The sequence below is a fragment of the Aplidium turbinatum genome, chromosome 3 (assembly GCF_918807975.1).
Source record: "Aplidium turbinatum chromosome 3, kaAplTurb1.1, whole genome shotgun sequence".
NCBI lineage: Eukaryota > Metazoa > Chordata > Ascidiacea > Aplousobranchia > Polyclinidae > Aplidium > Aplidium turbinatum.
The window spans coordinates 14,011,805-14,037,867 of NC_137474.1; the positions used below are offsets into that span (position 1 = coordinate 14,011,805).

A 26,063-nucleotide genomic window follows, 5' to 3' on the forward strand; every position below is an offset into this window, starting at 1 on the left:
ATAAGCGCAGCCCCCATAAATTTGCGGGCCCTGGGCGGTCGCCCACCCCAAAGGCCATCACTGCAAATATGCTTTTAAGTTTCTCTTGCAAGTGCCTATTAATCAACCTACTAGATTAACGCCGAACTCTAAAACATTACTTGATCATATTTATGCGTCAGACATAAACAACCAAATATTAAGTGGCATCCTTGTGAGTGATCTATCAGATCATTTTCCTGTATTTACCCTGATACAGACTCCAATAAAAACAATGAATAATGACTATGTATTTTATGTTCGTGACATGTGTAACCTTACATCGACGAATTAGACCAAAAACTCAATTATAATAATAATCTCAACGATCTGTCAGTGCATGAATGCTTTGATAAATTTGAAAGCATTTTCTTTGAAGTAGTAAACAATCATGCCCCTTACAGAAAAGCTACCCGTAAAGAAAAGCGCCTCAAGCTTAAACCGTGGATCAGTCGTGGACTGTTAAAATCAATTAAAACGAAAAATTCTATGTTTAAACGTCTACATAAAAAATTTAGGCATGCATTGCATGAACGATATAAAACTTACCGTAATCTACTTAACCGTAGCCTACTATCGAGGCTGCTAAACGTAAATATTATCACAACACCCTAACAGAAAGCAAAAACGATTCCAACAAAATATGGAAAATTATTTATGAATTATCTAGTATAAAAAAGAAAAAAAACAACAATGCCTTCTAAAGTAGCCTAATTGCAACAAATGGCAAACCTTTGACGTCTCCAAAAGACATAGCAGAGGAATTAAACAATTTTTTTGTTAACATCGGGCCAAATATGGCAAAAACAATTAAACAATCAAAAGACCAGCATAATATAACTCCGTCTCCAACCAGTGTCAAAAACTCTCTTTTTCTTGATCCCGCAAGTTCAGACGAAATACATAACTTAATCTCTACTTTGAAAGACAAAAAGTCAACAAAAAAATCTGACTGTGAAACTAAATTTATAAAATATGCCAGTCCTGTAATCTCATTCTTTCTAAGTAACTACTTAATTGGTGCGTCACTACTGAAGTGCTCCCTGATGCCTTAAAAATTGCTGAGGTTATTCCGGCTTATAAAAAAGGTGATCCTCATAATTTCACAAACTATCGATCAATATCACTGCTATCTCCTTTTAGTAAAATATTTGAAAAGCTTCTGCACACCAGAATATACACATACAGTCGACTCCGCTTAATTCGGACACCGGATAACCCGGACAACTGCTTTATTCAGCCAAAATGCTTGGGAACGGAACAAAAGTACAAATTTCACGTAAAAAAACGCCCGTTAATTCGGACAATTCTCCGCTTAATTCGTACACAGGACAAAGTATTTGAAGACTTACTGTACTATTTCAACCCTATATGTGTGTGTTTCACAGTAATATATTTGTTGAATCGCTTGGTATCGAAATACTGTAGGCTACAATCAGTGGCGTATTTAGAAAGTTTGTTAGGGTGGGGGGGACATTGTGTCATTTGTTAGGGGCCAAGACATTGTGTCAGTCAGTCGCGTAGCGGCTGACTCGACGGCTGGAGGCCAATGGGGGTCTGGGGGTAGTACACACGGGATAGTCTCAACGGTAGTGCATGGAAAACTTAAATTTGGTGAAAATAGTTGTTAATTGTCTCAAATTTTTTTCTACTTGGGTAAAAACTAGACTTGTTTGACCCTATAGATAGGGGTGAGGATATACCAAAATGTCATATGATGCGTCAGAACGGGGGGAGGGGGTTAGCTGAAACCGTCAGAATACCGTCAGATAGGAGAGGAGCGGGTCCAAAATCAAGAGCGAATCTGCAGAAGTAAGTTACTGTTCCAATCAATAAACCAACAAAAGATACCAAACACTTCAGAACATAAACAATAAGTTAGTCCTTCCAACCTCGAATACCTTTTGAACATTCTCAGCTATTCGCACTGACAATTTACAGTTTAATGCGATGGCTGCGCTTGGCAAATATATCAATGACTGCATCATACTCGAGTTACGAGTACAATATCCTTGTTTAAATACATCTGAGCTAGACCATCCAAAGGCAGTTGTAACTGGAAGCGTAGCAAAGATTCGAAGTAATTTATGAATAATCGGATAAGTGCCGAGTTAAGCTGGGTTGTAGCGATCCATTATTTCATCATATAAATTCCCTTTCTTTAACTAAATGAACCATTTCAAACCATGCGTAATTTCCTAAAGAATTGTAATTTTCCATTTAATCTGCTCCAGAAGTCAATAAGAAAAAGGGAACTGATGATTATAAAATGACTTGTTCGCATTTGACGAGAGCTCTATCAAATCGGACTAGCTCACATCGCAAAGTTGAATAGATAGAAATTTCATCAGGCTGTACCGACTGCTGTCTTATATTCGTCACCAGCCATCATTCTGCAGTGCAGTCCAACGCTCTCATAATTCAATTGTTTAGCCCTTTCAAGTTTCAATTATTATTTAATTAGCTTTGCGCCTTGCAACCCGCGGATGAATATTGTTTCGCATATAAATTAAGAGACTAGGTATGAATCTTCCTTTTTCGATCAACACGTTTCTTATGGCAAGACGTGACGCGTTCTGAATTCGCTCTGATCGCTGCTGCAACAACTGACGCAATACAAGATGATTTCCCAAGTCTAGTGTTGCTTTCAAGTCAATCCAACCAGCAACGTCTACCCCTCAACCCAGAAGCTTTACTTCAAACTCAGCAGCGTCATCACCCCTCAACCCAGAAGCGTTACAATGGTGACCCCGAGTACATCTTCAGAACTCACGACCTGCAACAAAGGCATCCACGCCACCTGGTAATGTACCACGTTTTTTTCAAATATTTTTTTAACTTTTTGAAATTATCTCTAACTGTAGTCTACATGCATAGTTTCTAACTTCTATTCCTAGATACCTTATCCTTGTGGTTGCCATAGAAACCACCGCTTGCCAATTTTTTTTTAAACTTTTGTAATTATCTCCTGTACTCTACATGCATAGTTTCTAACTTCTATTTCTACGGTACCTTAACCTTGTGGTTGCCATACAGACCACTGCATGCTAAAATTTTTAACCTTATGTAATTATCTACGGTAGTCTTTATGCTTCGTTTATAACTTCCATTCTTTTTCTACGGTACCTTATCTTTACTGTTGCTATAAAACCACTGCATAAAATTTTTTTAACTAATTGCAAGTAGCTTATTGCCGCCCTTACTCCTTTTTCATTTCCCCACTATGCCTCGTTTTCCTACAGTTTCTCGTGGCGTCACTCCCCATACAACGGTATTCGTCATACTTACATTGCTTCAACGTTTGCTGACGTTGCATCAATGTAAGGGTGACGGATCCACCTCTGTGTCTTTATAATCAAGTTTATCGCCTTCATGACTAGCCTAACCACTGCAATGTCAACTAACTACGTCATGATGTCTCATTGCGCGCTGGTCAACTGCCAGCGCAAATATTTCTGTGTTTACATAAGCAACCGCCATACACCTACTGTATTGTTTCACATGCTGCAAACTCACTTTTCAGCCTACCGATTTTATCTCGGTATGTAGCCTACATCACAGCTTCGTACACCGCTTCAGTCTGCGCTTGCCGCTATTTTGTCACAGCAATTTTCCGTCCTGAGCAAGACATGAAAACTGCATCCATTCATCCATTTTATAATCACTCGCTTAACTACAGTCATGTGACATTACAACAACTTTTTATGCTCGTGTTTTTTTTTTAATGAGTGCTGAGCCTACTCAGTACCTATACTACGACTCTCATAGTTTCTTGTCTCGTTTCCTACCTATCCAGCCGGCATTGCCTTGCCAATTTTATAACTTGTATGCCTGCATGTATCGCTATTCTTTTTTCATTATGTGTCCCATCATCAGTCGGCGTCTGCCGCCCATGGCACTGCCATGCAACATATTGCAACTACTTGTATCCCCGCATGCATCGCTTTTTTTTTAATGTGTCTGAACTGCTTATGTGTAACTTTCTAGCGGTCGCTACTTTGTATCACTTTTGTTTCAGACCTGCCTATCAACACGGTTGCTGCGAGAGGTTGATGCGAGACTTCAAGGAACTTCAATACAGCACCACAATGATGACACGACAAGCTCACTGATGAGACCACTTCAACATGGCACCACAGCACCCCATGTTCTCCACGACTTGCACTGAGTTGAACAGTCCCTCATCACATACCTCAACATGAGATGCCTCAACCACGAGATGCCTCCACGGAGATGACCCTCAATACGGCTATCCACAGCCACCGACGCAACTCTAACATGGTAAACCCCATGTCTGCCGCTACTTGCGACACAACCTTCGACATGCAATTGCTGCATTGTCCATCCTTCAAGCCTTCTCTGCGTCAGAAGCACACCACGACGTCTCAAGCCTTCTCCATGTCAGAAGCACACCACGACGTCAACCAAACCAGTGCCGCTATTTTGCGCCACTTTCGACATGCAATGGCTGCATGTCACACAGCTTGCAACTATACAAGCTGGCCTCTTTCCTGTCATATTCGTCCTATATCAACGGACTCACTACTCAGCTGCTGTCGTGCTCATCATATACATCAACGGACTCACAACTCAACTGCTGTCGTGCTCATCATATACATCACCGAACTTCCAAATCAACTGCTGTCGTCTTGTCCTCCCTCATCAAAAAAACTCGAACTAATAATATGACTCTCGGACATTCATGTCTCGCACAACCCTGCGCGCGCACCGCTTAGCCTATGTACTTTTTACTTTTCTGGTTTGCTTCCATGGATGTCAACTCCTATCTCTTCGGAGGCGGGGCATGGACACTGGACAGCCATGAAAGCTTACCTGCTTGTGTAGCCTACTTAATTTGTCCACCACACTTGTAAATTTTACTATCATTGCATTTTCAATTACAGTTGCGCCCCAGCATTCAATTTCAGTCACTACATCATAACCTAATTATTCGTCAATCACGACGTTTCATCTACGCTTCAACGTCGTTTTGACTGGGGCCAACGTATGTACCGACTGCTGTCTTATATTCGTCACCAGCCATCATTCTGCAGTGCAGTCCAACGCTCTCATAATTCAATTGTTTAGCCCTTTCAAGTTTCAATTATTATTTAATTAGCTTTGCGCCTTGCAACCCGCGGATGAATATTGTTTCGCATATAAATTAAGAGACTAGGTATGAATCTTCCTTTTTCGATCAACACGTTTCTTATGGCAAGACGTGACGCGTTCTGAATTCGCTCTGATCGCTGCTGCAACAACTGACGCAATACAAGATGATTTCCCAAGTCTAGTGTTGCTTTCAAGTCAATCCAACCAGCAACGTCTACCCCTCAACCCAGAAGCTTTACTTCAAACTCAGCAGCGTCATCTCATCAACACAGAAGCGTTACAAGGCAGTTAGACAGCCTACATCTTAATTCAACTTATAAACAAACCATTCTCATACTTACATATAAACTATCCTTACACTTAAACCAATTCGCTCTTCATCTTTGCAATTCAATAGCAGCTGCAAAGCAATTGCTTGGTTCAACATCCAGCATTTCATGATCGAAGTCGAAAATCTCGTCGATCGGGCAGTTCTCATTTTCATGAATCAATGAAGACAGAAATGTGCTGACTTTAAAAGCTAGCGAGCAGTGCTCATTGAATCTCTCGTGAATTTGTGCCATGCAATTGTCAAGAAAAGGAAAAAAACTGTTTGTTTGAAATTAGATCTCCGCAGTTTCAGCTGGAATGTTAGGTCGATGTTGTTGTCTAGGTGCTCTCCGCAGCATTCGAATTTCTTCGTCCAAAACTGAGCAAGCCTTGCCAAAAAGTTGGTGAAAATGCCTATTATCGCTCCTTAGGTCTTGTAACACAATTGCGCAGGATGAATCATCCAAGCAGTTATGTCTTGGGCTGCAACTTTTTTTTGCAAAATTTGTATTTTTGTTACCTGATATTTTTTACCTCATTAGGGGGAGGCCATCGCCCTTTATCCTCCCCCCTAAATACGCTACTGGCTACAATACAACTAACCAGAAGGTGTAATTCTTGTGCGTTTTATGCGATCAGTGCCAATTACTGCAGTATAGCGCAGCTGCAATTCATTTATTACGCAACGGAACTGTATTTTTAATGTGTTGTCTGCCTTTCCGCATACCATGAAACGAACAATTGATTTTCCGCTTAATTCAGACAAAGCTGTTTCTCCGCTTAATTCGGCCAAAAGTGAGCGGAACCAAAGTGTCTGAAATAAGCGGAGTCGACTGTATCTAGAAAAATTCCACCTTTTGAGTGCTCAACAATTTGGATTTCGTCAAAATTCATCCACTGCAATGGCAATAAGCAAGCTCTATGACAATCTGTTAAACAATGTGAACCAAAAGTTTTATACCTGTTGCATATTTCTTGACTTGTCAAAAGCATTTGATACAGTTGACCATAACATGTTGATAAGTAAACTTCAACACTGCTACGGAATACGTGGCACTTCTCTTGAGCTGATGAAAAGATATCTTACCAATAGATACCAAATTGTGTAATTCTGCTTCAAGTATGCAAAAAAATTTTTGAGGAGTCCCTCAAGGTTCAACATTGGGACCTCTTGTCTTCCTAATGTATATTATTATTAACGATCTTCCTTAAGTGTCTAAACTTTCTACCGTGCTTTTTGCGGACGACACATATCTAGCTTTACGTGGTGAAGAATTGGATTCTTTACAGAAACCAATTCTGAACTGCATAAAATTGATGCTTGGCTACGAAGGAATAAACTCTCCTTAAACTACTCTAAAACAAGCTACATTTTAATAAACAAAGTACCAAAGCGTACTGTTGAAACTAATTTCAGGTTGTGTATAAACCAAACAGTGATAGAAAGAGTGAAAACAGTTAAGTATCTGAGAATCCATGTCGATGAAAATCTAACCTGGTTGTCACTCTGGTCACACATTAGGCTAAACATTTATCGCTGCAGTTGGCTCGATATTCTGGAATTTTTTATCGCCTTCGTACATATGTATTACAGGAAACATTGCTCATGTTTATTATAGTTTAGTACAGGGCTTTCCAAAGTGGAGGTCGCGACCCCTTGAGGGGTCGCGTAACGAACTTCGGGGGTCGCAGAAAGTATACAAATCTTACACAAAGCACTGCATATTAACACTTATGTGCAAAATGCTGCGAAAGTTATTAACTTTATAAAGAGTCGTGCACTCAATAGGCTATCTGTATTTTGTAGGTTTATATAAACTTAGTGAAATATGGAATAAGAGTTTAAACCCTCTTTGCTGCATTGTAAACGTGGATTTCAAAACTAAAGTCAATGCTTTAAAAAGTTAATAAAAAAATAACAGTTAACCTCTCAAGTACATGTAGCTCCACACAGAGTGAAATTTACATGCCTTTTAACTCTTTTTTATTTCTTTACAAGTATTATTGACTCAAAAAGAATGTCTAAAAAGACATTACGAAAAGTAACTACGGACAAAGGCCAGTGTTTCGATCTTCAGATCTCTTCAGCGTAGTAAAGTGAAAGTAGAAAGTTGTCTTGAAGCGTTGGTTGAGGTGATGATTTGAAACTTGAGTGATTGTTGTGAGACAATGAGACTGGATTTAAGTTTTAAATTTGGACCTCAGCGAAACGTAGTTTTACAGCCTATTAAAAGGTGTGATTTTTTTAAGAGAATTTGTGCTAAGAAATGGCAGGAATTTGTTAAAAATAAAAACTAGAAAAAAAGACAAGAATTTGCAACTGAGCTAGGACAAAACAATCATCTGAGATGGATCTAAAATTCAAGAAATTAGATTCTAGCGGCACATATAAGTATAAAAATTCAAAGAAAATGAAGGGGTGTACCAGCAAACATCTATAGGATTGGCCCATGATACAAGAGAAGGATCCCCAGAGGATACAAACTGATATGAATGAATCAACAAGTGAATAAAAAAATAACAGTTAACCTCTCAAGTACATGTAGCTCCACACAGAGTGAAATTTACATGCCTTTTAACTCTTTTTTATTTCTTTACAAGTATTATTGACTCAAAAAGAATGTCTAAAAAGACATTACGAAAAGTAACTACGGACAAAGGCCAGTGTTTCGATCTTCAGATCTCTTCAGCGTAGTAAAGTGAAAGTAGAAAGTTGTCTTGAAGCATTGGTTGAGGTGATGATTTGAAACTTGAGTGATTGTTGTGAGACAATGAGACTGGATTTAAGTTTTAAATTTGGACCTCAGCGAAACGTAGTTTTACAGCCTATTAAAAGGTGTGATTTTTTTAAGAGAATTTGTGCTAAGAAATGGCAGGAATTTGTTAAAAATAAAAACTAGAAAAAAAGACAAGAATTTGCAACTGAGCTAGGACAAAACAATCATCTGAGATGGATCTAAAATTCAAGAAATTAGATTCTAGCGGCACATATAAGTATAAAAATTCAAAGAAAATGAAGGGGTGTACCAGCAAACATCTATAGGATTGGCCCATGATACAAGAGAAGGATCCCCAGAGGATACAAACTGATATGAATGAATCAACAAGTGAATAAAAAAATAACAGTTAACCTCTCAAGTACATGTAGCTCCACACAGAGTGAAATTTACATGCCTTTTAACTCTTTTTTATTTCTTTACAAGTATTATTGACTCAAAAAGAATGTCTAAAAAGACATTACGAAAAGTAACTACGGACAAAGGCCAGTGTTTCGATCTTCAGATCTCTTCAGCGTAGTAAAGTGAAAGTAGAAAGTTGTCTTGAAGCGTTGGTTGAGGTGATGATTTGAAACTTGAGTGATTGTTGTGAGACAATGAGACTGGATTTAAGTTTTAAATTTGGACCTCAGCGAAACGTAGTTTTACAGCCTATTAAAAGGTGTGATTTTTTAAAAAAACTACCACCGCCCTAACCCAATGCGCCAAGTCAACCGATGGCAAAGTATTGATTTAATTTAGCTAGAATTTGCGTTTTTCGATTATTCTTCCTAAACTCAACCTTCATGACGTTATGAACAGGGTAGCTTCTGATTGGTTCGTGGTTTATTAGAAATCTGCTTGTTAAAGGGGGTAGCCACTTTAACAAGTCGAAATTCTGCCACTGAAATTGACTAGAATGAAACCGCCAACCAATCATAAGCTACGGTTTAAGTGACGTAAAAAATGGCGAAAAGAAGATCATAGAAAGCAAATTAAATGATGGATTTTTTGTCAGCTGGTTGGCTTAGGGCTAGGAAGTAGTCATTTCATTGACGCGTGTTCGATTCTCACCACTGCTATTGCTCTTTTTCTTCTATAATTACCAATTAAAGTTCAAAACAAGCATTAACTCTCTGGATGAGTGCTAAAAGGGTCACAATTGGACGGTAGCCTCTTATAACACGTTCTGATTGGTTGGCGGTTGCATTGTAGTCAATTTCAGTGGCAGAATTTCGACTTGTTAAAGTGCCTATCATGGAAAACCGATGACTTAATTTAACTATGATTTGCGTTTTTCTTTTGTTTCTCTAAGGGGACTTTTTAATGGTACCTTTTGGAAAGTTGCAACCGGGTAGGCACTTTAACGTATTCCACTGGTCGACGCAATCATGCGTGACATAGTCTACGATTCATCTTCCACTGGTCGATGCAATCACGTGATTTTTTGGCGCCAGGACTTTGATACTGTACAAAGAAATTTAACTGAATGCATCGCCACCACCAGCGTTTCCTAATGGGTTAGGGCAAAGGAGGAGTAATTTCGATTGCATGGGTTCGATTCCCACCCTCTGCTAATCCTATTTTTTCTTTTGCAACTGAACTGAGTGCAAGAAGGATCTTAGTGACTGCAATCAATGGAGTTTATGAGAAAAATTGTGACTAAAACACAAAGCAATTTCACATTGAAAAGCAGGCACTCTTCGACAAGTGATATACATTGAACGTGCCTACCGGTTAAGGTAGGCACTTTAACATGCAGATATCCAATCCAGCACGAACCAATCAGAAGCTACGCTTTTAATGACGTCATCAAGATTGCGTTTGGGAAGAATAAAGGAAAAACGCAAATTCTAGCTAAATTAAATCATCGCTTTGCCATCGGTCGGCTTGGCGCATTGGGTTAGGGCGGTAGTTGTCATTACAATGACGTGGGTTTGATTCCCACCTCTGCTATAGCTCTTTTTTCTTCCGTAATTACCAAACAAAGTTCAAAGTAATTATTAATTCTCTGACTAAAAAAAAAAAGATAACGTAGCATCTCATTGGTTCGTGGCTGGATTGGATACGCGCGTGGATTATTACAAATATCTGCTTTTTAAAGTGCCTACCACCGGTTAACCGCAAGGTTGTTCGGTGCTGCCAGACCTTTCTATTGCTATATTTTGATGTGTATGTAATTGTGATTCTTTTTCGCGACTCGTATCAGAAAGTCAAATAAACAAACATCTTTCTCTCTCGCTTGTCATGTTTTTTTTAAACTAATTTGGCTACAAACCAAAGCTTGAAAATCTAAATGCACAAGTTTCATGGATGGTTTTGAATCTTTATCCTCGGACTGACAAAACCTAGCAGTTTCGCATACTTGTAGAGGCTTTTGACGCAGGCCCGGTTACCAAAATTGACGGGGTAAAGTTTCCGATTGTTAAAATGTTGTTGCCGGGGAATTATTTCATCCATTAGGTGCCGCTGAATGGAGAGCAGCCGCAGAACGCGTTGCTTAAGCGCACATTCCGAGAGTCGAACCAGCACCGCTTGATGTTGAAGCTTTTTTGTTCACGAAAGTATGCCCTAACCAACTAAGCTATCGGGAGAGACACTGTTGGGTGTTTAATTGTTTATTATTTCCTGAAAATGTAGCCTATTATTTCAGTACGTGACATAATAATCTATTCGGCTACTTTACGTGACCTAAGTAGCCTATAACAGCTAAAGCGGGAGAAATTATTATCCAAAACAACGAAATAATACACAAACTGCAAATGCAAAAAGGTCACTGAGAGCTTTGGATGTGGTCAGTTTAACAGCTCACTAAATATCTACTGTTACAAATTTACATAAAAACAATCAGATGACATCAGGTATGATATAAAGCGATTTGAGGAGTGAATACAATGGTTGGCAAATGAAAACATGTTTTTCCTCAATAAAGCATCAAACGTTGTTATGTGATTCATTACTTGATATTCACGGGCACTGACATATCGAGGCAAATTGTGCAATATTCTGAAAGAGTTATTGTAAGCAACACGTAATCGTTTTATACTGGAAGATCTAAATTTGTTCCACAACTGGGATGCGTAAAACGACACACAAAAAGAGCGAAATACAATGTTTTTTTTTACAGCGGGTGAGCATGAAGCTGATGATGGTCATGCTCAACTATTGCATGCAACAATTGTCCGTCCGCTTTTTCACCCAGCAACATTATGTCTTTCATATTAAGTTTCTAAAGTTAAAATGAACTAATTAATTCGGCTGCACAGCCGAGTGGTGAAAGCCCTGGAACAACAATCGAAAGGGCACCGGTTCGACACCGCTCAAGAGCATGCGGCTGTGTCTTTGGCAGGACACTTAAAGGCATGGCTGAAGGTGGGGACGAAGATTGGCTTCATTGCCTTCCCGTCGGCTTAATCTAGATCTTTAACTACTGGGTGAAAGCCTGGATACAAAAAAAAAACTGATTAATTTTTAACAGCTGAACTATTCATAAACCGTTTTAGTAGCAAACACGCTGAGTGCACTGTACACTACAGGCCTTCTCTGCAAGATTTGTGAAATAAAATGTTGAAACACGCAAAGTAGCGTTTGTATTGGTAGCCCGTCCTTGCTAAAAGATCTTAGAACTTCTCCAGACATTCGTCAGAAGTCAATCGCAAAAAAGCAACTACAGTAAAAGGTGCAAAAATATCGTGTAAATTAGTAGGCCTACATGCCAAATTTAACTCAGTTGCAGTAGGCTACGCTCTCACTGGATGGACTACATTTTAGCTTTGCAAAGCAAAACCTAGTTTAGCTGGTTGGTTAAGCGTGATTGAAAAGTTAACATGCATCAACATTTATTGGACGCGAAACAGACGACTGCTTGAATTGTACGTGATTTGAAACAGACATTTAAAATTATGACTTGTCGACAGAAAGTTTGGTTCATGTTCTCGGCTCCATTCTGACAAGATTAGTTTGTTTCAATACAGCCTGGCACTGATAAGTTGTAGCAAAATACAGAGTTTGGTTCAACTTTGATTGCACGTTGAAGATTTAAAATAGGTCTGATACTTAAAAGCAGACATGGGAGATATGAAGCATTGTCATTTGTCATACTCAGAATTGCAGCAAAAATCGTTAACAATGTAAATGTTGTCAGTTGATTTAGGCCATTTTTTAGCTTAAATTTCCAAAAAAACATTTTGGTAACTTCATTTGCCTTTGCTTCTCATCTCGATTGTTTCATACCAACTTTAAACGGTCTGTGAAAATTTTCACAAACTAAAATAAGAAAAAAAATTAAATTGTCTACTGTCTAGCAATTTAAAGTTTATGGCGTTGAGTGATGGTTGAACATGAACGGTGAACGCCCAAGGCTTGGTTATTACGTCTCTTGATTACGCTTGGGTTCGTTCGCAAACGGTGGAAATAAGCATGATTCTTAAGGCATTCCATGATACTCACGGTTGATAATAATGGTTGGAAGGCAATGATTGCAAAGTTAAGCAAGGAAACACAACACCATCCGCATACATGATTCGACATGCTGGCATACAGAGAAAACCTAGCCGTTTAAAGCCAGCAAATCAGTCCTTTTTTACATTGATTCAACGTCTGCAGATGTTGAATCAATGTAAAAAAGAGACATTTTGCTGCCTGGGGGACGATATTTATTTTTTTCAAATCAGTGGGCTTTAAATTATTTCGCATTATGTTACTCAAACCTTATTCTATTGCAGTATAAAGGTCGATTGAAAATGCCTGTTACCACCTTGCCGATGATAATAAAAACTTATCTGCATCACATTTCAGTTCAAATGTGAAAAATACTATTTGCTACTGTACCAAATGGTAAAAACTAAAACATCTTTTCAGAAAGAGGGTGTAAATCAAACAGAAAAATGAATTGATTTCCGCCTGATTTAAAAAAATCTGAAGATAAAAGTTGTAACGTAATAAGACGTGGTTGAATAGCAGCAGCGGCATATGACCAGGCATGAAATCAGTTTTTTTTACATTGTATCAATGTAAAAAAGAGCTTATTTGGTGATTGGGTAGGGACTACTGTGGAAAAGCTGCAATGACCTTTTATTTAGAAGAAATACATAAATCTTTGACAGTGGTATTCCGATTTCCACTAAAGCTGGCAGTGAGAGGATCCAATACAACAAAATCCGTCATTTTGACATTGATTCGACGTCTGCAGACGACAAAGCAAAATCAGTTCTTTTTAGGTTGGTTCAACGTGTGCTGACGTTGCATCTATGTAAAAAGAAAAATTTTGCTAGCTTGCTTATAGTAAATTAAAATCTTCCCTTCGTAGGTGGACTATGCTCAGGACTTTTAAGCGCACAACTTTGTGAAGTTAAAAGTTTCAATCTGTCTTTATCTTTCTTGTCCAATCAATGAGCAGCTTCGGTGAGCGATAGAGGAAAATTAATTTCGCATAAAGATCTTCTTCCAACTCGAATTCGCCTTCCTCACGCACCAGGTACAGGTCATTGCAAAGTTGCCATATACGATCAACGTCCGGAAGTTCGCTGTAAATTACAAAGAAATTAACAATCGGAGCCCAAGATGATGCTACATTAGTGTTTCCCAAGCTTTTTTTTTCAAATAGCGCCCCCCTGGACAACGAACAGAGTATCAAAAGCACTCATTCACAAAAATAGTAAAACTAAAGTTACTTGTTACTCATTACAACTTAGTCCAACTCTAATGAGACGGATGAGGCCGGTGCAATGTCATCAGCCTCTTGATATCGGGTTTCAGTTTGGATAGGAACAATCTCTCCCCGTCTAACTATGTCAAGTGAAAAAAAATATTTGAATCAATTTTAAGATATTAACGTCTACTCTTTTTAAGTACGTGTTAAATTGAAGAGAAGGAGACATTATTTATTGTCTCTGTTGACCTTTAAGTATCTGCTTTACGTGGATCCCTTGAGGACTTTACGCCCGTTCAAGGTTAAAAAGTGTCGCAACCCTGCCCCTCTTTTTTAATTTAACTATGTCAAGACGGTTTCTTTTGATATCCAGAAGCGTTGTCACAGCACTGAAAGCACGCTCCACCAAGTATGAGCTGGAAAAGGCAATGATAAAAACTTTAACCCGATTTCACACGTGAGGGTATATTTCTCTTTGATTTGGTTCTGTAGTCAGAACTATTGATACGAGATATTGAACTTCGGTTTGAGTGCAAAATCGCTTTGCGATGTTATAAGTTCCTCCTATACAGACATGGGTGCGCCTCAACCGTCTCCTTACGGGCGTCGGGCTTTTCCGCTCAACCATGCACCAATGGGGAATGGCCTCTTCCCCCTCCTGTGAATGTGGTGCCGAGGAACAGACCGCAGACCACATCATCAATAACTGTACCATCTTCAAGCCACCTAACGGAGTGGAAGGTCTGCGCGTCATGGATGATGAAACTAAAGACTGGCTGCTCTCAAGCAGCCTTCCAGTGTAGTCCGGGAACATCGTGAATCTGGGGTGGTAAAAGGATAGACCCTCGGCCCCAGAAGCTCAGACGACAACGAGTTCCTCCTCACGAATTCCATGTTCGGAAATATCACAGAATGGGTCGATTACCCAGTCAGTGATATCTAACTGGAATACATCCTGGAATCGAACTCCCATGTCTTTGTGTACTTCTTGAAGATGATTGCTGTACGTTTCTACATCAACATCAGATATGCCTTTGTCACTGGTATCAAGTTGATGCAAGCTTGGGAATTGGAAAAATTCTCGCCTAGCTAAATTTCGCTGATACAACACGAGCTTATTTCGTTAACCTGAAGGGATAAATTCAATTAATTAAATTTGGAAAATATGTCTGACAAGTAGGCGATATCATTTCTCACAACCAGGACGTCATTCGCAAGGCCAGAGTCACATTTACAACTCTGTAGAAATTCCACGACAGTTTCAAACAGCGAATAAAATCGTGCGAAGAAATTTCCCTTAGAAAGCCATCGTACTTCGGCGTGGAGTAGTATACGCTCAAAAGCTTCATCATTCTCATTGCACAATCGTTTGAATAAGCGTGTGTTCAGAGCGTGCGCTATACTGTAATTTCATTCACTGCTTTGATGACAATCTCAAAGATAGATTAAGACGAACGCTCGATCAAAATACTCTCGGATTGTAAGATTGGATTAGCGTAATCGCAGTGCTTCAAAGTAAGTCATGCGTTACGACCTCAACAAACTTGTAAGGCACTGCGAAGCGACGTTGCCAACACAATTGCCACAATATCTGCCACAGAGCTCTTACAGTCACCGTCTTCTTTTGTATTTCTTTGAAGCGAAACATGACAAAAAATGGTTTGCAATCCTTTTCTTGTAACTGCCCCGATTTACCCTCAGCGCACCCCAATCACCCACTTTATAGTCAGCGCCCCCTTTATGGTCGCAAATTCCCCCAGGAGGGCGCTGGCGCTCACTTTGGGAACCACTGTGTTACATGGTGAATGTTTTACACTTTGATACTACTTGTGATGGAACCCAAGCACCAAACGTTGCCTGTTTTGTTACACACATTTTTGCCTACTTGACAAGACAGTGAATTTAAAAACCAAACTGAGCAAGCAAATCATATTTATCTCAGCTAACTACAACAATCAATCCTTACGAAATAAAATCTGGGGAGCAATTTCATGAGAGGAAATCACATGATGGGCAATATGTAAATGGACGTGTGGGATTTTTCTGTGCTCGCAAATCCGTTCTATTTTATATCGATTCAAAGTCTGCAGACGTTGAATCTATGTAAAAAAGGATAGATTTACTGGATTGCCTATTGTATACTGTCTTATTTATGTCTTCATCTAACCCTTACTCGAACATAATCGTGGATGGTGATCCTGCTAGAATGGTACGGGCAAGCCTTCCAACGACCAGAACCACAGACAAGTACAGACCGATGACGCTGAAACGAGAAGAGAAAAATAAGTTGCAAAAAGCGGTCGAGCGAGAGTCAGCCTTGAAGTTTTTTTTGTGGAAAAACTATTTCAAAAACTCACCCGTAGTTCACGAGAAAACTTAAACTTGAGGGCGATACTTTGTCGTTGAAGACGACCATGTTCATTTTCGGGTCGTCCCCTTCGTCTGCGTAGACCGACGAATTCAGAGCGTTCACTCTCCACCATGACGTCACGGTGCTGTTGTCCTTGCTTTGTGTCATAAAGTTCACGGCAAGGCGTTTCACTGCGGAAAAGATGCAATCGACACAAATCAATACTTGACGTTCTGCGTCCAACTACTCAAAGTTTTGTCAAACTACTCGACGTGATAAGAATTGAATCATTAAGATTGAGTTCCCTATCAAAAAATCGTCCATTTTATAAATCTTAAAGTCATCATTCTTTTAAAATAACCCATAACATAATTCTTTTATAATAATGAAAAAGGACCGGTTTTGCTAGCCGGTAATTGCAAAAAAGGTTCATGAGGCCTCAAGTGGGCCACAAATGCGTGATGATGAGAAGTTGGTGTTTGTGCGTGACACATTGATTAGAGATCATCATAGGAGTTATTTCACTGAACAACCTCCGAAATGTCAATCTAAATAAGAAACAAACTTCTTAGAAAATTTATTTCATTTTAGATTGAAATGCTTATTCATTAATTTATATAGACTTGTTCAAAGCATAGACAGAAAGTAACGTATCTTTGTTTTGTTTTTTTATATAAAAAAAGTGATTTCAAGGCCTCAAAAATCCTTAAAATGAGCATGATTGTCGGTTGAGTCGTATTTTAATGAAATTTATACTTTAGAGACCACCAAGAATGTCATTCTCACATTGTGGATCCGTATACAAGTTTTCCGCAGGTGAAGCTGTGGATAACGTTCCTGGCGAATGAATGAACTGTGGGAAGAGGGAAGGTACCGTTCTGCAAGAGATAAGACATCAACCTGATGCTTACTTATGCAATTGTGATGCAATAAAATTTTTAATTTATTGAAAGTGCCATTGACTCAAGCAGACGGTCTTTCTGCAAGCATGGATCATACTGCTACATCGAATGAGATAAAAAGAGTGTGAGGCAACCACGTATTAGGAAAGAGATACGATAAATGCGTGCACGGACATTTTGCCGAAAGGACATTTTGCCGAAAGACATTTTGCCGAAAGACCTTTTGCCGAAAGGACATTTTGCCGAAACTCATTTTGCCTAAAGGACTATTTGCCGAAAGGACTAATTGTTTGTAAATGATATTTATGCGTTATTAGGTTATGATAATACATATAGTACGTTTGTATAATTTCGACAATTAATCCTTCAGGCAAAATGAGTTTCGGCAAAATGTCTTTCGGCAAAATGTCCTTTCGGCAAAATGTCCGGGTACCGATAAATGGTATCAATACCATAAAAGAGTGGTCAATGCAAAGCGGAGCTAATTCAAGTAAATTGAATCACTATTGTCAAAGTAACCTTTACAGCCTGTTCCACCGTTTGCGGGTTCCTCAGAAGGGGCTTATTGGGTCTAAGCACTTACACATTCGTGACTCCAGACCTTCCAATCAACAGGTTGTGAAATTGCGCTCTGGCAGGATCACTGCGGCCAAGGTACACACGACTGAAACCACTTGACGATGACACTGTAGTTTTGCTCGGGTCTCTGAAAGTCATTGAGGCTGGCGTAAACTTAGGAGAGCTTTCTTTACAATACGTGCAGGTTAAACAAAATACAAAATTCATTTATTGCACAGGCAAGACTGTAGACAAAAACAAACTTATACTGTCAAATCGGTTGGAGCTCATGCAAAATAGTCATTTTGGAGTACAACCAACGATGATGAACTACAGTTTTCAAAACATCAAGCCTTCACCAAATAGAGTAGGCTACTTCGTGATATCAACTTTTTTCTAAAGCTTATATTATGTTTTACGTTTCTTGAAAATACCACAGCATGCTCAAGTAATAGGAGGCCACACTTTGATTATTAAGATATGCATATAGACTAAAAACCTCCATGCAAAAAGCAGAATATTCATTTTATTTGAGAGATTATTTAGAAGAAATCTACTTTAAGTTGACCCAGGATTAAGTCTAGTTGGAATTATTACACGAATGACTTGGCTCAAGTTGCTCCGAGTTGCTATTATAGTTCTGTAACACTTTCGTTTCATTGCACAGATAAGGTGTTAATCAATGTATTCATGCAACCCAAGTTAGTAATAGTAACTAATTGGCAAATTCTACAACTACAGCATCTAATCAACGTTTGATCACGTTACATTTAAAAAAACGCAAAAATTACATAATTTCCAAATGAACGGAAATTCAACAGAGAGTAGCAAATTACTGCAAATAACTTTCCACCATCACCAGATCAAAACGTCGCATTTCTGCACTGTTTAAGGGGGGTCGGCAAAGTACAACCCTAAATGCAGAGCAACTTCCCAGCCAGCAAATCAGTTATTTTTTACATTGATTCAACCTCTGCAGATGTTGAATAACTGTAAGAAGACTGATTTGCTGAGTGAGTCGAGTTTTGATCGACTACAAGCGTTAGAAACCTCTACTTTGATTTACAGGTGACTGCAACTTTTACAATCCAAACGTTCTTCTTCTTGGTAGGACCTTTTCATAAAATGAGATCATAGTCAGTACCTTACATGGAGAAACTTGCACACAACGGCTGCAAAGCCTAATGTGAGAAATAAAGGGGACTTTTCTGCTGAAGTTCCTTTTTATGTTGCGTGATTTCAAACTGGTGATTTTATGATAGGAAAAATGTTTTAAACATACGTAACGGCCAATAAATGTTTAAAACACTCAAAAAGAGAGTGACTGAAGACAATTGTGTCTAAGAGGCACCGAACGAGCATTTTCTGAATGGGATCATTCACTGACAGGGATGCAAGTAGAACTAAGGGAAAAGAAAACATAGGAAGTTCAGTTCACCAGACCATAGCCCTAAGAAGGGCCGTTGGTATTTCGCCCTATAGCAGAGTATTGTACATACATGAAAAATCAAGGGCTATATTGTAGTCAAAGAGGGGCCACTCTGCAATCGACGGCAAGCCTTTAAGTGTCTTACCAAAGACACAGCTACATGCTCTTGAGCAGCGTCAAACCGACGCCTTTCGAACGTCGAACCATGGCTCTCACCGCTCGGCTGCGCAGCCGACTAAGAAAACATTATTTGTATTTATGGTTGTTTAGTTTACGGTTGAAGGCCTCAAAACGGACTGTTTCTTTTGACAAGCCATAATGTGCTTCTACGATAAAACTAGACAAAAATCCAAAGTTTAACATCATCAGGTGATGATAGCTAGAGTGAGAATGGTGATGCGAAAGAATGAACTTGGTTTGGCTTCTTTTCAATAACGCTATTTCGTGCGTAGAAATTGAAATTCATTAAAAATTACAATTTTGGTAGAGGTAACTTTGTTGAACCATAAGATGAAACCAAGCAGCCGTATAGCCGAAATTGTTTGCAAATGTTGGTTTCTTTATGTTATGTAAAATGCTGTGTGCTTGCTTGGTTTTATCTGCTTATTGCTATTAAAAATCATTATTAGTAGATTGTAGAAATCATGTTTAAACTCTACACACAACCAGTAATCCAGTTTTGCTTTGACTCTACCTCTACAAACATTGGCCGGACGCGCCAGTTTCCTACAAAGAAGTTAACTCATCAGACATCCACCCCTGTACTCAGGTCTTACAAAAAAATGAAATAATGTGTTAGTTGGATTAACCTTTTATGAAATTGGACAAAAAAGCAGTCGAAAAAATGTGTTCGTCACTGAAAGGTTCAAAGGGTGTGCTGAAAATAGACAACTGAAGTTTGCCTTGAAGTACAATTATCAGTGTTTGACTATGGTAACCAACAGCACAGAAGCAATTGGCCTACATCAGTATCAAAGTTAAATACTATTAACAACCTTAGATTCTACGAATAACGTACTTTTCTAAAGCTTAGAAAATCAAGTTTTCGGACAAGAGTAGCATATAAGACATACTTCAGAATATTCCACTCCAACAACAAACGAAACCGACTGATATTTGAAGATGGACTCAGTCGTTCGGCCAACAGCTTCCTTTGTGGTGGGCTAATTATCCAAGTGGTCTTCGATTCGCCGTCGATGTTGACAGAGACCACTTGGTCATGGGAGAACCGTTGTAGGAATGCTGCCGCGTTCTAAATGAGGCGTTTGTTTAATGTTAGAATTAAGGTTTTCAACTCGACTAAATATTCGCAACAGTTGAATGTTTTAACCCTAGCCAGCAATCAGTCCTTGTTTGCTGTATTTCAACGTATGCAGACAGTGAATCGATGTAAAAAGAAAACTTGGTGGTTGAGGTAGACTACTCTAACACAAGAAAGGCAATATCTTTTTTGTAAAAGAAACTCGACCAATCTAATCAAACAATAAAGAGCCAAAAATACAATTTGAACTAATGTATATTTTTGTTGCAATGTAACTTAAGGATTACCTCGTTCAATGAGTATTCGCTTTTAAAGGCATCAAATTCTCCCCTGCTCCATGGTGTGATACCAGCCATATCTGCTTGAACTTGGAATATCGGCTGAAAAGGATAACACATGGTAAACGAGGACAATACACGCATTTGTGTTTGTGCGTGACTTGTAAAAACAAAGTTCTGTGGAACAGCTGCGTTATTTTTCCAAAGGAAAATCTCAATTTCTATCTAAATTCTTCAAACGCTATGAACTCGATGAAATGAGTTTTTAGAAAATAAGCAACTAATGCGTGCGGTTCCTATCCCTCCTTGAACGCAGCTGGACTGTTGGTTTTACTTGCAAGCGTCTGTTGTTCTTGATGTTAATTTACACACTCAGTGATACTGTCCAGCTTTAAAGTCGAGCTTGAAATTTTTAGTAGAGCAAACATTTTTTCGAATAATATCTTTCAGTGATGGATATTTTGGTAAATGCTCAAATAAAGCCGAAAACGCTAAATTTATGTCTTTGTAGTTTTAAGTTAAATTTTAGTTATACCCAGGGTTATGCCTGGTAGTTGAAGACTTGGATTAAGTCGACGAGAAAGACAAAAAAGCCAATCTTCGAGTCCATCTTCAGATATGTCTTTGAGTGTCCTGCCAAAAACATAGCCACATTCTCTTGAACGGTGTCAAACCGACGCATTTCGAACGTCGAACCAGGGCTCTCACCATTGAAAATGCTGTCGACAAACGTTTCTTCAAAATAAGATTAAATCCTGTACTTGTTTGCTGTCTAAGAACTTCTACTTACTTCAAATGGTCCCAGCGTTATCTTGATGTCGACTGCGATAGGGTTGTTAACGACGCCTCCAATGGTGAGAGCGATGTTCATCAGCAGCAAGGGCAACCAAATGAAGAAGAGGAGCAGAAATAGGAGCAAGCCACCGATCAAGTATTTGATCCACAGTCTCTTCGCGAGGCCTCTTGGTGATGGATAAGACTGTGATGAATGTTTCATGTCAATCAAAGGTAAATTCATAAAAGCGGGAAAAAAACTAATGCTTAAAATAAAAAAACAAAAAGCTTACAAACAAAGGTTAAAACTTATTTCACAAATATAGATTGGACGTTCTATTCACTGAAAAAGAACGTCCAATCTACACTTGTAAAATAATTAACAAGCATGCTGTTAAAAGCGAAACTCAATCTATTTCAAACACTGTAACAAAAGCTTGGTAATAGCACCACTGCAGAATAAAAACCTACGTGGTTAAACAAGGGTAATACCAAGATTAAGCAAGGATGTTTAAACATTGGCGTTGCTGTTGACTGATTGCACAATATTTATCGTCAGATTTAAACAACTTGATGTGAAGCTTAATCCAGATAGGTTTGTATATTCTACCTCGGTGACCGAATCTGCAGATGTGGTTCAAAGCTTCTGCAATTATGCAGGCTAATAACATCCCAGCTCGAAAAGTAACTTACGTCATCAAACGTTGACCAGCATTTGATCTCAAACACTTTTGCACGTACAGATCGCGCTATCATCCACTCGCTAATGTCTAGAGAGGTGTCAGTGTACATCCAGTCCATTATGGAGGTGATTTCAGCGAGGAAAGGAATAGCTCGGTACCTGGAACCACAAACATTGAAAATAACTGTTGTAGTAATGTTCAGCTGTGAAACTCTGCTGCAAAGTTGAAGCAAAATGGCAAAACGAGAATGACAAGTGCTTCTTAAACCAATTACCATATACAGCAGAATTCGTCTCATTCGTCAGTTCGCTTTATTCGTCACATTTTTGTAGGTCCAAGCACGTTCCTTAAAGTTTTGACATGTTTGCATAATTCGTCAATTTGCCTATTTCATCACTTTTTTCTTAACCCCTTGAAGTGATGGCGAATTCTACTAGGTACCAACATAAAACAGTAACATTTTACTCAGCATGGTGAACAACTGACCCTTTAAAGAGAAATAGATTAACGGTCCCGTATGCTTTGGTCAAGAAGTTGCCAGTCACTCTTCTGGGGTAACAAGCTCGGATCTGGTAGGCAGACAACAGAAAGTAGATAACTTTGAAAAAGTAATAGGTTTGTGCCACGTGATTCTCGTAGAACGGTCTGCAATGAAAAGTTAATGAAATCTTATTGGTTGACGTGATGAGCTTATGACATGACGTACTTACGTAATGACGCACTTACGCAATTACGTGACAGCACCGCACAACCACAGGCTAAGATATTTAAAAACTACTGAGCTGCATGGAGAACATAAAACCACGGCCCACTGTAGACACGCCGGTCAGCTTACATTTGGAAGCACTTAACCAACAGGCCTATGGTCGCGCATCAGAAACCGATCTGGATACACTGATGTCGAGAACAAACATCACGTATTGTTGGGATTTCTAACTACAAACTAACTTTGACAGTTGTTAGTATACTGTACTTAAAACAACACAGCTATGAAAAAAGTGGGCTGTGGTTGGTTGTGATAAAACTAATCTGAAAAGATTTAAAACTGAAATCAAGTGAAAGAAAATACCTGTGATTGACGGAGGGTAGGATGAAGAACATCCAGACGTGTATTCCAATCACTAAAACTATCTGGAAAATGATTTTTACAAACAAACTTCTTTTCAAATAGATGGCACGGTCAACGAACATCATGAGGAACTGAAAAGAAAATCAGTGATTGCTTTCGTCATGATCGGCGTATGAGCAGATCATTACAGGCTAGATAGGAGGGCAGGCAATCATCAGCCACTCAGCAGTGTCAACGCTATCAGAGATAAACTCACACAACTTTCCGAGATATCAATATCAACATGTGATCACTTGAGTACAATGATCACTTGTGTACAATGATCGCTTGAGTGCTATGATCACTTGAGTACAATAATCACTTGATTGCTATGATCACCGTGTTATGTCACTAGCCATAGAATCTTTGTACATTTAATACTAAATATTCGTCTTTTGGGTATGGGAGCATAGACAAAAAGTAACGAGAATGTCAACTGTATGCATTTCACGTTTATTTGATGTCATATCGTTGAAAGATAAGCTTTCAAAAGCATAGTTTTATCTGATCCATGTCATCGCTTCATATCAATTTAATTTAGCAAGACCGTCGAATAAAAATAAAGTCAACAAGTCTTACCGACGCAATACTACACAATACACATGAACACCACGCACCTGTATCAGCAGCATGACGAGGAAGCCAGTGGGGATGTAGTTAGCTTGGATGTTCGACACCACGTCTTCCGTCGCCGTAATGAATGGCTGCAAAGACAGTGCACGCTATTACGTTTTGCTCTATTTATTTTCGGTAGCATTATCCTGGAAGTTCAGTAATCTAGTATGCTTAAATTGTGAAGTTTATCAGCCAGCATAACAGTCCTTTTTTCCATTAAATCAAAATAAAAACGATTGGTTTTCTATCTGGGTGAAGAGGATGTAAAATTTGTTCATTGAAAACGCCCGACAAAATTGATACTTTGTTAATAAGCCTCATTCCAATTAATGTTTAGAGCACTAATCTATAAACATTATTGTGCGACTTTTCTTTAAACGATAATTGAATATAAAAATATTTCAAAAAAACTCACCCCAAAAGCGCTGTAGCCAAATACGATGATGAGAAAATTGATGGCGTCACATAAGAACATATAGAGGTATACGTCAGTGATGGAGCTGAATTGCTGATGGAGTGAGGCAAAGAAGTGGTTGTATGGCAATAAGAGCACTTGAATTATTCTGTGAATAATAAAAATCACTCTAAATTTCAAGACACAGCAAAGAAAACCTTGAACCATATGATGAGAAAACGGAGCGCCAACGCTTTAAAACGGGAACGGTCGAGCAAAGTGCACTGAAGCCATTTGCATACAAGCACAGCACTTGAAAATTCGTCATTTTTGGTAACGTTCTTTACGTTGTCTGTCTATGTAAATTGCAGAACATCAGGAAAGTCCGCCCAGATAGCTCAGTTGGTTAGCGCGTGACTTCATGAAGGAAGAAGCTTCAAGATCAAGCGGCGCTGGTTCGACTCTCAGGGTGTGTGCTTGAGCAACGCATTCTAAGGACTGCTCTCCACTCAGCGGCACCTAATGGATGGAATAATTCCCCGGCAATAAGACTTCAACAATCGGAAAACTTCACTCTGTCAATCTCGGTGACCGGGCCTGCGTCAAAAGCCTCTACAAGTAGCCTGTGCGAAACTACCAGGAATAACCTATCAAGGCTTTGTCACTCCGATAATAAAGATTCAAAACCAAACCAGGATTGAAGTCATTAGAAAGTAGCATTAACACCACAAGTACACAACAAGGTCTCTTGTCACCACTGCAAGCATAGCTCCATAGGCTTGAAACAGCCAGTGGGAAGTAGCCTAACAACAAAACAACATGTGGTACAACAAAAAACTACACTAAGCATTCTACAATAAGCATTGAGTCTCATGTTGGCGCGTGCTGTGGTTTCAGATATATAAACGTAAGATAACAACCGCCTTTTTGCTCCATCCAGCTATCTTAAATGTAACGTAAATCCAGTCCAGATTTGGCAAATCAAAGGTCATATAGTTAAACTTTGTTATGGTATGAAGCAATGGGAGAGTCCTTTTTGAAAACGTGATATGTTCTTTTGATGTCTATATTCTAAATCTAAATTGTCACAAGATATTGTAGGTAAGAGTTTAAATTCATCCATCCTGTAGAGTTGATTGTACAAATTTTTATTCTTAGATTGAGAAAGCTTCTTTAAAAGCTTAATTCTGACATTTTTGTATACTTGTAAAGCCTTAAACCATTGACGCGCACCCAGTCACCAAGGTTGACAAAGTAGTTTCCGCTGTGTGTGAATTATTTCATTCACTAGATGTCGCTAAATGGGAAGCTGTCCGCAGTCTGCACACATTCGCGAAAGTTGAACCAGTGTTGCTTAGTCTTTCGCATTACAGTATCTTGTAATAAGTTAGTTGACACAATAAAACACCTTGCTACAAATTGCATGCCTGGTGATCACAAACTATTGAGCTGTGAAAACAAAAACAGTCCAAAACATGTCGGTTGCAAGGCAAGAAAAACAAAATTGAAAACAGCAACACAACGCTCTGTTCCGAAAACAACTACAAATATCGTAAACACATCACCGAAGAACGACACATGGTGGAATGACAAAGAAGCAAGGTACATATGAAAGCAACAACCATGTCTGTACCTTTTTTTGCCTGCAAATTATGTACCAGAAAAAGCATTGCTTAGCGTTTGGTGAAGTTTAACTCTTATAGCAGCCAGCCATGTCCAAAGTATCAACCTACGTATTATTTCAATTGTGATAAGCCTTGATGCAAGGATTTAGGCAGTGCATTTCTTTTTATTATGATATTGTAGATGTGTGTTGCTGTATGATGCTGTTAGATGTGTGCCGACTTCTCAGAAATCTCTACTGGG

The 26,063-nt window shown here is 38.9% G+C and overlaps 1 protein-coding gene across 3 annotated transcripts in view; it reads right to left on the bottom strand.

The window, feature by feature from the left end:
* Nucleotides 1-10,809: 10,809 nt before the first annotated feature.
* Nucleotides 10,810-26,063, bottom strand: part of LOC145767574 (piezo-type mechanosensitive ion channel component 1-like) — a 125,030-nt gene continuing 109,776 nt past the window's right edge. For 2 of the 3 annotated variants that reach the window (XM_082579423.1, XM_082579421.1), the window contains 14 exons: nt 24,219-24,366; nt 23,806-23,892; nt 23,150-23,280; nt 22,567-22,725; nt 22,091-22,238; nt 21,414-21,602; nt 20,633-20,725; nt 20,158-20,336; nt 18,722-18,769; nt 17,681-17,803; nt 16,982-17,073; nt 16,203-16,386; nt 16,019-16,108; nt 10,810-13,720 (listed from right to left, as the gene is read on the bottom strand). In XM_082579423.1, the coding sequence (XP_082435549.1) occupies nt 13,555-13,720; nt 16,019-16,108; nt 16,203-16,386; nt 16,982-17,073; nt 17,681-17,803; nt 18,722-18,769; nt 20,158-20,336; nt 20,633-20,725; nt 21,414-21,602; nt 22,091-22,238; nt 22,567-22,725; nt 23,150-23,280; nt 23,806-23,892; nt 24,219-24,366 (1,837 nt within the window). In that variant the 3' untranslated portion in view covers nt 10,810-13,554. The remainder of the gene's footprint in view (nt 13,721-16,018; nt 16,109-16,202; nt 16,387-16,981; nt 17,074-17,680; nt 17,804-18,721; nt 18,770-20,157; nt 20,337-20,632; nt 20,726-21,413; nt 21,603-22,090; nt 22,239-22,566; nt 22,726-23,149; nt 23,281-23,805; nt 23,893-24,218; nt 24,367-26,063) is intronic. The other variant, XM_082579422.1, reaches the window with a different exon arrangement.